Source organism: Oxyura jamaicensis, chromosome 2 (assembly GCF_011077185.1).
Source record: "Oxyura jamaicensis isolate SHBP4307 breed ruddy duck chromosome 2, BPBGC_Ojam_1.0, whole genome shotgun sequence".
Classification (NCBI taxonomy): domain Eukaryota; kingdom Metazoa; phylum Chordata; class Aves; order Anseriformes; family Anatidae; genus Oxyura; species Oxyura jamaicensis.
The window spans coordinates 90,821,321-90,839,241 of NC_048894.1; the positions used below are offsets into that span (position 1 = coordinate 90,821,321).

The 17,921-nt window shown below is 39.1% G+C and overlaps 1 protein-coding gene across 6 annotated transcripts in view; it reads right to left on the reverse strand.

Moving 5' to 3' along the window:
• MOCOS (molybdenum cofactor sulfurase) overlaps positions 1 to 17,921 on the reverse strand; it is a 232,342-nt gene that overhangs the window by 7,763 nt on the left and 206,658 nt on the right. For all 6 annotated transcript variants that reach the window (XM_035317368.1, XM_035317362.1, XM_035317363.1 and 3 more), the window contains 5 exons: positions 14,877 to 14,958; positions 10,802 to 10,926; positions 10,085 to 10,190; positions 5,878 to 6,004; positions 3,443 to 3,547 (listed from right to left, as the gene is read on the reverse strand). In XM_035317368.1, the coding sequence (XP_035173259.1) occupies positions 3,443 to 3,547; positions 5,878 to 6,004; positions 10,085 to 10,190; positions 10,802 to 10,926; positions 14,877 to 14,958 (545 nt within the window). The remainder of the gene's footprint in view (positions 1 to 3,442; positions 3,548 to 5,877; positions 6,005 to 10,084; positions 10,191 to 10,801; positions 10,927 to 14,876; positions 14,959 to 17,921) is intronic.

Genomic DNA, 17,921 nt, shown 5'->3' on the forward strand with positions numbered 1-17,921 from the left:
TTCAGAGGTCTGTTAGTTACACCAGTCACTGTTTGCAAGTGTTCCAGATCTTCGGGTGAAAAGCAGTGCACAGTGCAAAGCCCTGCATTACTATGAAAATGATGATAATGATGCATCAGATATGAGAAGTCATTTGCTATCCCTGCTAATGTTTCAGTAAGCAGTCCAAAGGCGTGGCATCTAATTCCGCAGGAAAGGGAGCTCTCCCAGGCACAATGAGAGACATAAAAGAGGATCAACAGCCCACAGGAAAAAAACACAAACCTTTTTAGTGCAGAAGGGCATGTGCAAACACAATGGATTTCCCTTGATGTACCGCTATCCATACATTCCATACATACAGGCTGCTTGGGCAGGCTGTAATGCAATTCCCCTTGCTACCTTGACAGCAAGTCCCAGCTCATAGCACTGCTGCAAATCCACCACAGGGCTTCCGCTATTGTTAGCGTTAAACTGCATCTGCAAAGCCCAGAAGATGGGCAAGAATTCAGTGTTCTTTCTGTCCATGTGCCTTTTGCATCAGGCGGTGACGCACGTGGAACAGCGTGTGGCTATTTTTATGCTATTTGCTTCACGTAGTTATCTAGTCTTTCGTAGTCTCCTGCAGTAACACAGAGAGCTCTGACACAGAAGGAGAGCTCATTTTTTTTCCTTTTCAGTCAAAAATTACAGAAGGAATTCTTAATGAGTATTTTTTCAGAACCTGTGGCAGTAGAACTGAAGTTCGCTTTGTAAAGATGTTTGCATTTTATTTCAAACAATGTGAAAAAAGGTTTCATAAGAAGTAGCTGGCTAGGCTTCATCACCCTTCCGTACATTTACAGGGAAACATGCAAATTGCTTGTGTGGCTAATTACAGTAGCTGGTTCTGACTTTCAGTAGTAATCCATGTATTCAAAGCCTCAATCTTTCAGCTTGGAGCAGCAGGTTCTCAGAGGAATGGAGAAAAATACGATTTCAGAAATAAATATTGAACCACCTCTTACAAGCCTTACTTTATTTAGGTCATTATTGAAGTTCATTGGCAGTGCTTCAGTTAGGGCTACCAGCTTGACAGAGTACAATATATTATTCTGGGTTGGTATTCTTGGAGGAAAAAAATAAAAGTTTGACATCTGGCATGCAGGACTTGCTAGCCATTCACATGCGTGGTGTCTTTAACGTTTTGCAAATTGAGCAACTACAATGGCCTCTCAAAAATATCAGCTCCCCTTGTACTGGGAAATTAGCTTAAATCATATTTGCTGCATTTGTTGTACTTCAAATTGTGTTACTGACAGCTGGGAACAAACACAGCTAGATTCCTTCACCGAATCTGTATTCGATAAAAATAATAAAGTGATGTCTATTAGATGACTCCTCAACAGAAAAGCACATGCTACAGACATGAGTCACTGAAGGATTAGCTCCAGAATTTAGCACAGCCGCATGAACTCTGTGTTGCTTCCCCCTCCCTGCTATGGAAGGTTTGGATGAGTGTCCTCTGCCAGGTCCACTGAGCACACTGAAGATGCCAAAGCCCTCAGGTGCTACTCACTGATAAGCAGCTGGTGACCATCACCCCACAGATGACTTGCAGGAGGGATGGGCTGTGAGGTCTTCACAGACCAACTCAGGCAAGCTATCAGTTCAAATTATCTCTTTTGGCTGTCAAGCTTACCAGAAGACCTGGCCTAATGCACAGCAGGGCATGCTCACAAGGCTCCTTCTGCTAGCAACGCTGAGAGTCATCTTTGGCTGAAGGCTGAGAAAAATAAAAAAGCTGAAGGCCCTGTTCTCTGCAGCATGAGTATCTTTGCACAGCTGAGGGAAGCACAGCACTCCCCTGCTGTGAATAGCAGCACTGTGCTCTGCAGTGCCTTGCCTTGCCCTGCTCCTTTTATCTGATGCCAGGTTCTCGAAAGGCTGGATGGCTCTCTCTGCCTTAATTCTGCAGGAATGAGTCAAGTGGTCCTAGGAGTGTTTGTATCAAGAAAGTCTTTGCATTGCCAGGGTTGATCAAAACCAAAGAGAAGCTTTTTTTTTTTTTTTTTTTTTTTTTCTCTTCTCTGTGAGAAGTGTGCAGGAGATGCTTTGCCTCTCCTGAGAAGCTGTGTCCCTGGGAAGGTGTCCTTGCCACCTGGGAAAGTCCCCAAATACAGATTGATGTCCCTCTGCAGAGGGTTTAAATCATAATCCAGCAAAATGCATGTTGGTTGTGGGTAGAGAGAGCCCTCCATGCCCCATGTGGAAACAGGGCAGCACCCCTACCCAGAAAATGCTCGGCAGTGCCCCAGACATCCCAGCTGTGGCTCACCGTTACCTGGAGAAGGCTCTTGTCCTCAGGCTACCCACCATGGCCAGGAGCTTCTCTCACAACTGCACACGTACTGCAGCAATTTGGATGCCAGAGCCTGCCATGCAACCCCAAGTCATCTCAGGTCAGCAGGAAGCCGTGCCTGGGCAGCCAGCCCCTGCCTGTTCGCCTCTCTCCCTGCACCAGGCAGCTGGCTTCGAGATGGAGCCAGCCAGCGGGGCTATTCCCCCAAGAAAACACTCACTGGAAATGGAGCTCTTTGTTTGCTTAATGAGTCACCGAGACAAATTGATTTTTTTTTTTTTTTTTAAACAAAGAGGGCATTATTTATAACTTGGTTGTGCATTGTTTGGGTGAACAATTTGCAACCTGTTTGTTATTGCTCTGCCTCCGTGCTGTGCCCAGTCTCTGGTGTTTGGCTGTTATTGGCGAGGCTTCTGAGCCCAGAGTGCCAACGAACTTTTACAATAAAAGCTTAACAGTAAAGAGTGAATTCAGAGTAAGGATTTTCAGCTAAATAAGTACTTCTGAGGAGACTTGTGAAGCGGTTGGTATGCCAAACTGTCTAGCCATAGTCTGAGTACTCAGTTCCGAGAAGTAATGCAACCTGAGCAAGCAGAAAGACTCCAGAGCAACACCTGTGTTTCAACCCTATTCCCCAGTTGTTTTCCTAATCAATTACTCTCAACTTTGTCTATATTCACGTCTGCTCTGCATTTCCTGCCAAGTAGTTCCTCTCAGCAAGAGTAAGGTTGAGTCTTAGCAGCTAATTGGATCATCACAAACACTTTGTGATTTTTCTGCACGTTTCTCTTCTTGAATGACATCAACACTAAGACTTGACATCCTGTTTGTGAAGACGAAAATAAACACATTGTAAACTGGTACATATTGAACAACAGCAAGAACAGAGTAAAAAAATAATTCATATTAATAGTCAATTTCTGAATTAAAAATATGTTGAAACCTTTTATGGAAATAAAAGATATCATAACCGGGTTGTAAGTGCATCCTCTTTTGACTGAAAAAACGAATGGTAATGATTAGCATAAGAATGTAATTGTAAATATTCTCTTAGCAGGTATTTCTCTATGCATGCAATGCACTACATCTTTCTGTACAGCTATTTTTGAGTAACTTACTGACCTTTCTACCTCTTGCAGCGGACAGAGACTGCAGAACTTCTTTGTTTCGTTCCCCAGACTGTTGATCAATGCAGATTATTTGACACCTGCTACATGGACCCACAACCTGTTAATTTCAGTTAAAGAAGGTCACTGCTATATGTCAAAACTGTACAAGCTTCTGACTAGCATAATATCAAAAAAAATGTTTTCCACATACTTTTCTTATGTTCTTTAATGCTTTAATTGTATAAGAGGTCAGTCCTGTTCACCTAATGTAGGTACATTTTCCATGGGTCTACTTGCAAAGGTATCGCTGCATTTTTAGTTTTTTTTAAATAAAACTTTCCCAGAGATGGAATGTGAGAAATACCAAGCATTTACATATTTATATTTCCTGATGGCTTCACTTTGTCTGTGGGCTGGCAGGGCTACTTGCTCAAAGGAGAACTGAATACAAAATTAAGCCAAGGCCTCAGGATTTAACCAAAGGAGGACTCTCTGGGAGCTAAACTAACAAGCTTTGGTTAACATTTTTTCTGTGGGATACAGTATCCCACATTCTTCCTTATAGGCAAGGCACTTGTAGATAATCAGAATGCAAAATGTGAATTTCCACAAGTCTATATAAGCAGAAGGAATAATGAGATCCTCTAGTTTAACATCATATATAATATAAAGCATGGTTCCTAAAGATAATTCTTGTTTGAAATAAGGTGTGTTTTTAGGGGAAAAAAAAAAAAGGCTATGAATTTTTTCTTACCTTTTAAAGCATTAAAATGAAGAAAGAAGACAAAGTTCTGTTTTGCTTGCTATGGCATCCCCACCTTTAGCAAAGCTCTACATTTTAAAAAATAACTCTTCTTTCAAATGTCTCAGTATAAAGTTTCTACTGTTGTAAAATTTGTCGTAATTCCAAATAGGTCAAATAATTAAACCTTACACTGCAAATATTTCTGTATGCTGTTTTGAAGAGCTATTTTATTTATTTGAGGTACATCTAGAACGGTTTGCACAACCCTTCAGTGTAACCAACAAAACCATATATTTGGCTCAGCTTTTTCAGAAGATGATTTTCCACTGCTTTAATATTTTATTAAAAGAAAAACAAGACGAAAGAAGGAAATGCTTTCCCCTACTTTTCTTGTTCAACAGCATCTTCTATTGTTTTCCTGGAATCAAGCACCGTTAACATAATTTCTACTGCTACTACATCCGTATCTGGATAGCAGAGACTGGAAAAGAGAATGCAAGTTGCATAAGCCTTTCTATTTTTGGCTTACATTCTTAAGTTATTTCAATGCCAGCAACAGGAAACAAGGTTTATCCTGAATATTCAGTATCTCGAATTTACAGTATATTCCACAACTGGATCCTGAGCTGCAACTCAGTTCCCTACTGCAACTCTGGACTCGAACAAAATATACATCAAGGGTTTTGTCTTCTGTATTCCTTATCTCCTACCTGAAGAATTTTTCCTCAATTTTCTTTAACTCATAGTACAGCTTGTTAATCAAAGTATGCTTAAGAAGATAGGTCATATTTTCTGCCCTTACTGAGAATATGGCCTTTCCATTTCTTAGGGTATGTTGACCAGAAACAATTAGGAGTGATTTCTATCACGGCTTCTAGATCTCACATTAACACTTCTCTTATTCACACCTTCCACTATCATTCCTAAGGAAACAATGAATAAATCCCTTTCACATCCTAGGCAATGCATTTACAAATACACATTTCATAGCTAAGGACCAGACAAATCCAATACAACACGTAATGCATATATTCATCTTTTCCTTTGGTTTCATGTGTTGCTTCTTCATGGAACTTTTGTTGAAGTTCTTCTAAAAAGAATTTCTTTGCCAACAAAGTCTGACTTGATAGCATTTTCCTTACAGTACAAAGCACATTATGTTGTTAGATGTGACATGAAGAATGACGTATGAAACAGCCCTACCTAAGGCTAGACTAAGAAACATGTCCTGAATGGAGATTAGAATGCATACACCAGAGAGCAATAGACAGTGATCATTCACTGGTATTCATGTCCAGGCTTTTGGCAATCATTTTCTTAATGTGCAGCAATCTGAAACTGCATTTGGACTATCATACTTAAAAGCAGCTTGTATTCTCTTGTTACAAGCTGGCTCAATATTTACTGCAAACTCAGCCACAAAACGGATTATTTTTCACCTCGGATGAAGGTGGGAAATTTTATGAATTATGAAATAAAAAAGGGGTGGAGAAATATGTCAAAACCTCCCAATTACATTGCAGCATGTTTGTCACAGGTCACACCGTGTTTTTTTCTTACACACTTCATAAATTGCATCTGCGCAAACTGTGCCACCCATATCCCAGTCAAAGCCTTAAAAATTGCTCTGCCTCCAAGTTCAAAATGCTTTGTGCTAGAGGACAACATCCTGTAGGACTAGGGCGAAGGAGATAAGTTCATACCTGGAATCGCAGAGCACCTATTGAAATCTCAGCCCACTCTTCTTCTTCAAAGGACTCTGGTGCACTGATGACAATGTTGGCACGGAAACGTCGGATTAATTCCTCTGTTTCCAATGGGTCTTCCAATCTGTACCCCAGAGTTCACAACAGAAAAGAAAGAATAGGCTTTATTAGAGTTCTGCAATAGTTCTGCACTAGTTTTTTGTGCTGTAAGAAGCTAGCGGCTAATAGGATTCATCAAACAGATGAATCTCCATAATAACGTGGAACAGTTTTTATTACAAAGGCTATAAAAAAGGCCCACGATATTTGACTAGAATTTGTAATCATCTAGGTGGCTTCTTCAGGGCTGTAACCTGGAACTGTAAAGTAGGCAGGAAAGCATGCGGAGTGGCAATTATAAATAATGCGTATGAGAACATTTCCTTACTAGTTATATGTAAGGATAACGATAGCAAATAAAAAGATCTTTTGACTAAGCTGGTTTAAATTTGACTGGTTAAATGCTTCTAAAAAGAAAGCGAATACAAGCATATGCTACATGTGCTGCAGTAGCAAAGGGGACAAAAATTACAGATGCTGAAGGTGAAAAAGGCCAGTAAGGCATTTTATGAGAGAAATTTATTCCTTATATTATTATTATTTGCCTTTAGGTTGCAACAGATTGCACCAAATGACAGGTGTTTTGAAAAAAAATTAATCTCTGTGTGGAGATATCTCCACCTCTTTACAAGCATTTGAACTGCCAGGGTGTAGATTTGTGTCAGTGCTGAGAACATACATGAGGGAGACAGAACAGCAGGCTGCATACAAATATCAGAAAGCTGGCTGCACCTCTGAATTGTCGTCTTCACTGTCCTTCTAAAGGAGAATCCTACCAGTACCATAAAAAAGGACAGCCCAAAAATCTGTAAGGGCGGTTCTCTGAAGTGGGGAAGAACAATTCATTTTGTACGAGTTATGATGGACGTGAACAACTTCCAAAGGACAAGAAGTTTACAATTTGTGTTTTAATTAAAATATGGAAAAACATGTAAAATCAAAGCACAGGGAAAACTGTTCACATCAAACAGTCTTGGCAGAATAGGTCTGTTAGGTGAAAAAAAGGCTTGATTTTATTTAAAATAGTCTGGATGATCTTCTTTAGCAGACAAATGTGCATAAGGATAAATCAACTTTCAGTCAAACCACACAACCCTGGCTCCCACAAGCTTTCACTGTTCACAAGGCTTCCAGGAGCCTGGGGGTAGAAAGTGGGGTGGGAAGTTGAAGGGCTCCAAGTTTTCCCTAGAGATCTCACAAGCATGTCTCAATCCATGGCTGAGGCAGAGCTTATCATGATCGGAGTAGACAGGAGCCAAAAGAAAGTGTAGACTATGCTGATGCTGAAAGTGACGGAAGAAAATAGCAGTTAGTCATGAACAAATTCAGTTCCACCGTTTTGCTTCCTGCTTTTGCTGTGGACTGTGTTGAGACCTGGCAAAAAGGAGTCTGGGCACTGTGCAGAGGGAGCTTTGAATAAATTTTGTGACACATGAGGATCGGCTACCCAAGCTGGTATTAATGGGGGCATCAAAAGCCTCAGTAGCCTCACAGCGTCCTGAACCAGCTGCTAAAAATTACTTCTAGTTTCTACTTTCAGCCCTTGCTGCTGCTCCGCCGAGACTGCAATGCCCACACTCCTACTCTCCCTCTACCTGTTTAGGCTCACCTCCAAAATACCTCAGCTCTCCCACACTTATCCCCAGCCCTCAGAACTGCTTGTAACCTACTTGGCAGTGTTTATTGGAGTAAATTCACATTATTTCCTCTCCCTCAAAACATCAATCAGTTGGATAGAGGCACCTTCATCCTGAAAATCTCAACAAGGATCTGTTGTGAAAATCAATGTCATTTGCCAAAGCTAGCTTGAGTACTTAGGATTTTCCACAGCAGTGGGCCCTGCAATGCAGAAATCATTCCATATATTTAACAGGCAAAACTGAAAATTATTATTTTCACCTTCAGGGAAGTATTTGTATTGAGAACATTTCGGCATGAGGCCAGGCCACGGGGATTTTCATGGGGGTGGCCTATAACGGCAACAGCAGAGATGAGCGTCTCATTATACATGTAGTTCTCCATCAGCATGTTACATTCTAATTTTTAATTAAATTGCTGTTACTGTTTTAGATCACCTCTCAAGACCCAAATGTAAAGGGGAAGATTAATTTTACTAACTACAGAAGATGCAAATAAAGAGAAACTATTAAGACTCAACTGAAGATTGAAAAGGTCCTATAAATCTTAGTAGTTTTCCATTAAAAAAAAAACACACATGCCAAGAAGATAACTAATACTTTCTAAAAAAGAAAGACATTTAATAAAGACCACTATGTGCAGATTCTTAAATGTTTATTGTATAGTTCAACATTTTGAAAGTTTGTACACCATGATTCAGTAGCAGTGCAGAACAATGATGCAGTATATAATAAATTAGATATTAGATTAGGTATTAGGAAGAAATTCTTTACTCGGGGGATGGTGAGGCACTGGCACAGGCTGCCCAGAGAAGCTGTGGATGCCCCATCCCTGGAAGTGTTCAAGGCCAGACTGGGTGGGGCTTTGGGCAACCTGGTCTGGTGGGAGGTGTCCCTGCACATGGCAGGGGGGCTGGAACCACATGAACCTTAAGGTCCCTTCCAACCCAACCCATTCTATGCCTCTATGATTGTATGATGCTGAATTGATTTTCTCAGCAATCTGAGAAAGCACTGCATAGCAAAATAAGGAGTAGTTTTCCAACTTGTGCTGCAGAGTGGGAAGTGAGATGCTTCTCAGGCATAATGGCAGCTCCAGTCAAATCTGGAGCTGCCTTTGAGAAAAAAGAAATTACAAACCGAGTTGTACTGGGGAGAATACCGGAAGATATTAGTGCAAAAACAGTGTATCATCTGATGTTGTATATTTCAAAGTTCCCTGTCCTCCTTCATCATCACTTGCTGCTTCGTCTGGTCTCTTCTCTTTTTTTTTGTACTCAAATCCCATATCTGGTAGGCTTCTTGCTGGATCTCACCATGGAAAATGCCCATTGTGAGTAAGTGATGCCTGCAAACGTTGTTTGGCCAAGGAGATGTAAACCAGACAGTCAAGCCTCAAAAGAAGGCATTAATTATCACTGAGAAAAGGTAGTCAAAAAAAGAAAGAGATGGAAAGATTCAAACTTTTGCCAGGCATTTTTTCCCAGGATACTGCTGTCACATGCTGAAATTGCCCAACTGCTTCTTCTAAAAGAAAGAAAGCCCTCAGACAATGCAAGTTGATCTGTGGTGGTGCTTAATGCAGTCAGTGGTTTTAAACCCTAAAGCTATATACCTATCTTCCTACAGCTATATATATATGTATATATGAATAACTAAACAGGAGTTTCATTGCAGGGCAACATGTTTGGTGGGTGACCTAAAGGAGAGAAGGTATTTCCAAGTAGAGGCAGGATAGTTTGGTGACATAAGAAAAGGGGAGCATGAACTCAGAAACAAATACATGGGTTGTGGGGGGCACAGCTATGATGGAGGCCCTGACGAAGGATTTTCTATGGAATTTAGGCCAGTTCTCAGTTCAAGAAAGAACAACCCTCCATGGTCAGCTTATGAAAATTTAGTTAGTATTGGGTTCCTTAACTTTGAACTCTGTGCCAACTCAAATGTTTTATTTGTTGCCTCTATCTCCCACTTTGGTACAAGTAATGCAAAATTAAACAAACAAACAAATAAATAAATACAGTCCTGCAAATAGTCAATATTTCTGTTGTGAATGTTTGCTCTAACCTGAACCCTTTCCATGGGGAAAAATATTTCAGTAAGTAGGAAGACCTTAAATTTTCATCTAGTAGATTATTTATGTCGAGAAAAACTAGTTATCTCTGTTCTTCCCACAAACAGAAATTGGCTGATTCCTAACAGTCTCCTACCATCAGATCAGTTGACAAAAATTTTGTTTAAGTTTTCATAAAGATGACTGGCAGGCAGGTTATGTTCAGGCATTTAACCCAAGTTTTCAGAAGTAATTCAGGAATGAGTAATTCTAGCCTTTTAGTACCTATATATTTGCTGAATGCTGAAAAGTAAGTATCTCTCATTTTCTAGATAAAACAATTACATTGGTATCTTCTGGCATGATGCTGGAATTCAAGATGGCTGAGAGACATTTGAAGACAGAAGGACCTTACCTTGCAGAAATATGTTCTTTCAGCTGCAGAATGCTTGCTACATTTATCAGGAGGTATTGTGCTTCATTCACAAGAGACAGTGAGATGCTTGTAGCACAGGTTGGACCTAAAAAAAATCAGTCCAACATTATAAAAGGATTGTTAAAAATCAGGAAGATTATACTCGTAATTTCACCTCATCTTTCCCTTGACCTCTTATTCTTTCTCATTTTTTTTTTTTCCATTGGGCTCAGACACTGAGGAAAGACTCCAAGAATCCCCTCAGAACTGTAAATCATAATTATATAACGCGTTCAGAAAATGAGATAGAGCTGAAATTTTAACAATTTTGTGAAATAATTTACAAAAGCAATAACTATGGATGTTCAATGTTCTTTAATTTGATTGCTTTTATAATGAAATTTAATATAAAAATAAATTCTTTGTTTATAGATTTTTCATGACAATTTTTCAAAATGAACATTGAATTTCCAGACAAAATCATTGTAGTTATGATAAAAAAAAGAAAAAAAGAAAAAAAAAAAGACTGAGGTATTTGTACATTTTGACCAATGTAAAAAAGCACATAAGCACAGTTTGGGTATAAATGAACCTTTAGAAACCTACTAGGTCAATATTGTGTGACTCTTTCACTCTTTATCAGGGTAATTTTAAACTCATTGTGACTCCGTATTTACTAATTGAGGAATGACAATTTTTTTAAGAATGACAACTAACCTTTTGTATTTTTATGTTTCATGCTGTTTTTCCTGTCTGGACTTTGTCTTATCAAGCGACATGGGCGACCAAGAAACATAGAGAACCAGCCAGCAGTTTTTTCTCCACAGTCATACGTTTTTACCCTATCATGAGAAAGAAATGACTTAACAAAATTTATTTGCCAAAACATTAATTTGCAAAACTGAAGACAAATGACAAAGATGTTTCTTCTGCTTCTTTCCATATAAAAAATACTGAATCTGTATTGTCTGATGAGTGATAAAACAGACATGTGAAGTTCTGCATAATTTTATTTCCCGATTTCCTCAACTTTACTCTGTTAGTCTTGAAGTTAATATTCATGAGATCTAATTCAGTATTATGCAATTATTGTGGAATAAAGGATTATGTAGCTTTAGTTCTCAAGACACTGACTCTGAAGTTCAGTAACTGGTAGAACGTATTACAACATTACAATGCAGTATTATGAAAAAGTTACTTTCCGGTCTGTGCTTTTTACTAAGACAGAGGATTAATCTGAGATGAATTTAAGACTGTCCCACTGTGCCATGCTATGTGTAATTTTTAATGATCCTATCAGATACAATGATGTTTATTCCCTAATTTAATTCATGTTAATACAGATGCTCCACATTAAAACAAGTCTGCATTAGTAGAGCCCAAGCAGCAGTTTTTCTCTACCTAAAGATGGTTCCCATTACTAGTAACTTGTCTACTGAGTTATGCAAGGCTAGCAATAGATTTGCCCTCTTTATCTGGATCATTACTAGATTAAATCCTCCTCTACTAGAAGGATTTTCTCTCATTTCAGGAAGGACATTGATCAGACCTATTTGCCATTAGCATCCTCATCCCAGATGAAACAACTTCAATATACTAAAACCTGGGCTTCTAGTTTTAGTTAGTTGTCCGGTTCCCCTCAAAGAGAATGCAAAGACATAAGTATTTTTCATCTATATTAGACCTCAGGGGGATGACTCTCACTCCGGGAATGTTTAACTCTCTTCATTGACTACAAAAGTAGACTTGACTGATATCTAACTTTTAAATGGCATTAACAGGTAAGAGGAATGCAAATTCTCACAATGATCTAGGCAGGATTCTTGTAGCAAGGAAAGTGAAGTAGCAGCAGTCCTGTGCTCACCTCTGCTGTTCCTGCAAAGAAGCTGCTTTGTACGGTGACCCTCTGCTCTGTGATACAAGAAAACAGTTCCTCGTGGTAAAAGATGCAAAGCCCTAGGACTGAGAGAGGAAGTGGCTTGGCTTTACGAAACATTAAATTGAATTTCACAGGTCGAAAGCCAGAAAAAGAGAAATCAAGAGATTTTATAGTTCTACAGGGATAAGATATGTCTTCAGCTGTTGTTCTAACTTTTGATTGTGGTGCAGCTTGGCATCCCTCCCCTGCTTTGAGACTGGACAAATGCCCACCAAGCTGCTTCTAGTCAGTGATGTCCTAGAGCTGAAATGAAACACTGGTACCATGAGATGCAGGCACTGTGGCAAGAAACAGGGGCCAGAACATTAATCTCCACATGAGATTTCATAATCTGAGGTGAGCACTTTTTGTGTCCTTGGTGGTCACTGTGTTAGGGAGAAGGCAGATGATAAGAGCGCATGAATCCTTCATGGTGACGGTACAGGTAAAAAAAAAAAAATCCCCATATAGTTTTTCCCAACCTAACAGAGGTGCTAGGGGTACTTCCATTTTCTGCTGAGCCAACTGCCTCTAGCTGCCTGCCAGGGCTTAATACCTGGGCTTTGTAAGTCAGAATGAAAATCTAGACAACTTTTTTATTTGTTTACTCTTCTGAGTCACAGTGGCTGAGTTAGAGACGCACAGCATTCTAAATATTTCATCAAATGCCACAGCGTGTTTCTGTATTTCAGGACTCCTAGGTTTTCAAGTTGCCTTCCCTTATTGTCAGACCATTTTCTGAGCAAGGACTGTTGTCTCTTCAAGGTCTTTTTCAAAGTCTTTCTCCTGTAACTCAGTTCTACTCATTTGCTGTTTGAATTTATTACTGTCATGTATTCCTTTACATCTGTCAATATTACATTTTATTTGGCACACGCCAGACAAGTTATAAAGGAGTGCATAGTCCTCTCAAATTTTACTTGCTGTCCCCTTGAGTTCCCCACTCATCTCACTATTAATGCCACTTAGCTTTGGTGCCTTACAGCTGGTCCCTCTAGCTAGGTAATTTACAGATCAAGAAAAAAGGACAGCTGATGTCTGAATATTGTTCTCAAGGGATGTAATACATACATTCCCCCACAACAGGTTCAGTTCACCTTGCTTTTAACTATTCCTTTGTCTTCTTCTACCACTGATGTTGTTCCCTTGACCCCTTTGATACTGTGGCCTGTTGAAGAGCAGGCAGTGTCCCTGCCTATTTCAGCAGAGCACTAACCCTGTGCATTTAGGGCTTTCTACAACATCAATAATATTAATGCTAGCTTCTACTTTCATCTGCCCAGTGTTAGAAGTTATACTAAACAGCCTTGTCCCCCCAACGTGAACAGCACCTGCTGACGGACAGCCCCTGCTGAGATGAATACTATCACTGATGAACTGCCTCACAAGGGAAACTGGGCCTCGCTAAACTTTTGTGGCTGCTGTCAAGTTAAACTCCCTCTCGTGACTGCCTGCAGATTTTATGTCACATGCTACCTCAGCATAAATTCAGAGTAACCACTTACACCAACAGAACTGGTGAAATCAGAGGCAGAAATACACGGAGAATACCTTCAGTAGCACTTTCTTTTGAATAAAAGCCTATAAGCCTATAAGGTTTTGGGCCCACTGCTCACCTCAGACACTTTGCAGAAGAGTCTCTGGAACACAAATCACCTCCTGTCTGTGCTACTGCAAAGCACTGTTTTGTTCCTATTTCTCATTTCTTGGCCCCAAATTTGGCAACAAGTTATATATACACAGAGAAAAAGAGAATCTAGGCTATTCTACAGCAGGGCCTGTAAGTGATGGGCTAACCATGGGGAGGCTAAGGATGAGTCAATACTAAGGGAAGTGGGACAGATGGTTAAAACAAATGACTCTTGGGTGAATTCCACTACCTGAGGAAAATAGACTTCCGAGGAAAAGATCCCCTTTATCATCTGAAAAGCTAGTAGAAAAGAAAGAGAAGATCATTTCCTCCATGTCTCCATGGGGAAAATGGCCAGGATTTCTGCTGGTTTGTTCATATTACCCTCAGAGAAGCAAATGTAAAGCATTACAAAGAATTGGATAAAAGAATAAATAAATCTGTCTCTTTTAGTTGGACTTACCAAGGGACCTGGTGAAAAGAAATGTAATAGATAATGTAAATGTACTTTAGAAAGGCACTTGATACACTGCCACTCAGAAAAATTAATGAGACTGGGAAGTACTTAGAAAATATGATGGATAAACACTTAAGTTCACTGATAGGAAATTAATTTATTCATAATGTTATATTTCACTGAAGTGCTGTGTCTTTTGATTTAGAGTTAATGTTATTTCACATAGTCACCTCCAATCTTTCCAAGCTTGTTAAAGGGACACTGATCAACACGGATGGTCAAAACAAATTAAAAAGGGTTGTAAATATAGAAAGCCGTTTATAACTTCAGTGGGTTCTAGCAAATGTGAATCAGTGCAGCGTGAAATGGGCAAAGTTGACAGCATCATTACTATCAAATGAATGAACTGAATTTCAAGAGTCTTGATGAAGCCTCTGGTTGGCATTTGGAAGTAACTGGGGACACCTTTCCCTTTTTGCATCCCTGGAGCAAGTAAAACAAAGATCTCTCTTATTCTAGTTAGTGTCCAGTCATCACATTCTCTTCTAATGTCCCCTCACCCACTTTTTCATATTTATCATTATTTGCTGTTTTCTACCAGACATGTTGCACATGCCAAATTACTTATCTAAATCTTTCTTCTCCTGGTCCCCTGAATCATTGAACATTTATTGATTTCCACCTTCCCTCTCTTTTTAAAGTAGTTTGCCCCTGAATGTCTATCTGATCATGTCCTGAGTGTCACTGTGGCGATTTTGAGCTTGTATTCCCCTCTGCTCTCACTCACCTGTGTGAACAGACTTTACTCTCGCAGATCACAGCCTCTTTTCCAGTATTTTCTTCTAGTGATACGGATATTGTGTCCATGCCTAGATGGTCAGACAGCAAACAAAATTAAAAATCAACATTTATGCAGAACCATAGAATTTTGATTAAAATGCCTATATTTTGCACTTGTTCATAATCACAGCAGCCACACAAATAGTGTGTAACAAAAATCCTCTTCCTTTTTGCTAGAATTATATTCTCTGCCTGCAGGTGGCTCCAAATGACAATGCAAAGAGCAAAGGCTGCAGATGACCTTGGTAACCAAGCCACATTGAGGAATATACAATTTTGAGAAAAAAAAAAAAAAAAAAAAAAAAAAAAGCTTTGAGTAAATTCATTCTCCGTGTATCTTAGAACTGGCACAGAACTACTGCCTCAATCATGATTTCTGCTAAAAGGATGAGTTTATTGCTGTTGTGCTCCTTCTAGCAAACAGAGATGAGATAATTACTGTTGTGTTTTTCTTTGGAGTGGTGGGATGGACTGAACAGAAAGACAGGGGCATGGAAGAGACAAAATTAACACAGACTGTTCAAGAAAAGAAATATAACGTGTCATAAAATTATAATAATTTAAGTAAAGATAAAATGTATAGAAACCAGAAATGAAGGAACTATTTTGTTTTCATGTATCTATCTCTAAGTTTAAACCAGATGATGAATCCCAACGATCTATGTTATTAGTTTCTTCCATGATTTTCATATCTTGAACAGAATAAACCAAAGGGATGGAAAGGCTGCTGTGGTTTATTAGAAGGAAAAAGAAAAGCTGGACAATATTGCTTTTTGTTAATTGAAAGCAATAATCTTAAATGATGAACAAAATGCGGCTATGTAGCTGCAATGAATCCAACTCTTTTATTATACTGCAACATAAACCAACAAAGGCTCTGATCTCCTCTACTCCAGTTTTATATCAGCGCATCTTGATTTCACTCATTACTTCCTGCTTCTTGCTTGTCCTACAGACAACAACTAAGCTCTACTAGCTCTGTGGTATGGTGAAATTAAATAGTTTTTTTTTTTTCTTTTTTTTTGGCAAAGGAATGAAATGTAATTCAGAGTTGAGATAGCCCATTACCAGCTCTGGTCCATGCAAGTTTTCACTACAGAAAGGCTTTCATTGTTTATTTAGTCAGTGATGTTAGTATACTTCGGAAGCAAAAACAGAGGAGGAAAAGCTGGGTTCATTTAGCAAAAATAAAACATATAAGTAATAAATGCATTGAAGTCGCTTGCAACAACCTGAAAAAGAAGCCAATTTTGTCATCTTACAGACCAGAACAAATGCTCTTGAAACATTTAAACATGAGCATCGTTCCTTTTGGAAGAGAAAATTTTGAAAGTTTTTGTACTATGTGTGCCCTTAGCTGTCACTATTTTTTAAAAATAATTTCTAAACAAGGCATAATCACAAAATTTCTTAAAATAGAGTCTTGGGGCTTTAAAAAGCCCTGCTTTTATACACCACCAAGTGTTTCACATTTTTATTGAACAATATACATTTTACAGTGATGTTTAGGTCAGTTAAACATTGTTAATTACAATTTTATTCTATCTTAAGGCAAAAAAAATAAAGCAGAATGTTGCCAGTTACTAAAATGTAAGAGCTGGCATTCTCCATGGTCATTTGCTTGATAATAAAATTCACAGATGTGCTTGCAGTATTAATATATATATAAAATTATTCTTGTCTTTATAGCTCCTATTTTCAGTCAATGAGAAAAATTAGAGGTCTGTCATTTCAATAGACTGAAATATAAACTATTCATGTACATTCTTTCATCAGTGTATGCACATAATTCCCATTATTTTTATTGGCAGTAACACATGACCATTTGAAGGCAGAATAAACTCCATAAAGTGTAATTAGTTGCTCAGTTTTGCAAGCATCTTTCTATTCCAATATTTTAAAGGGCCTTCACAACACTTAAAATTTATCACTCTGCAGTGGCAAACTAAGTCACAACTTTCCAGAATAATGCTGAGTGTTAGCTAAAATGTAAAGAGAGAAATTAGTCTTGTACAGAAATGTATTATCATGCAAATTCTATGTGGCTTACTTTTGTGTGGGTCAGGAACTAGCACAGTGCTATGTCCCCACATATTTGATGGAGCAGGACAACAAGATTTTCCTTGATTCTCGTTCAAGCAATACGTCTTTTAGAAATAAAGACTCTTTCTCTAAGCTGCTGGGAGTTTAACTATTAACTACTTCAGTGGAGGCTGGAGGCAAGCTGTCAAGATAAAATAATTTATTTTTCTGCATGGGAGTTTATTTAAAATGATACCAGTTCTCTTGAAGTGGGTCCTGTGATAGCCAGGGTTTGGTGTATTCTTCACGTCAAAAAGAACAGGAAATGCCTGCTAACAGCTTCATAGCCTAAGAAAATAATTGTCAAAATCCAGAAATGCAGTTTCTCCAAATTAAAAACTCCTTCCCTCTACCAAAGTAAGGCACAGCCAATGGCAGAACTAACACAGGCCCTTCCTCTTCCTCTGCTGTCACTTATCCCCTTCATCAGAAGCCAGGTGAATGCCTGGAGCTTCCCAGCTGCCATGCAGGCCAATTAATTTTGCAGGCATGCCAGACTTTATCTAAGCCTTTGAGAAGTTTTGGCCCTGTCTAGAGCCCCAGTGTGACTGTCCTTGCTACCCCACAGCAGGACAATGCCGCTAGGTTTGTCAGACAGTGAGCCCATCCGTCCAAGGCTGGTTGTTAGACAGGCTGCAGAGTTACCCTACACACAGGGGCTAAAGAAAGCACCTGACGTAGTATCTCAGCACGGGCAGGATTCAGCAAAAATGTATTAAAGCAGTTACTGTCACACTAAATCATACTGACAAATTTATTTTGTTGGATAGAGAGGACAGGGAATATTAAACCATATTGAAATAAGATAGCTATAAACAAATTTTTCCACTAATGAAAATTTCTAGAGGGAGAGGAACGCGCATGCCTGGAGGGGGAGAGAGGACAGATTCATTGTGTTTTAGAAGCGGCA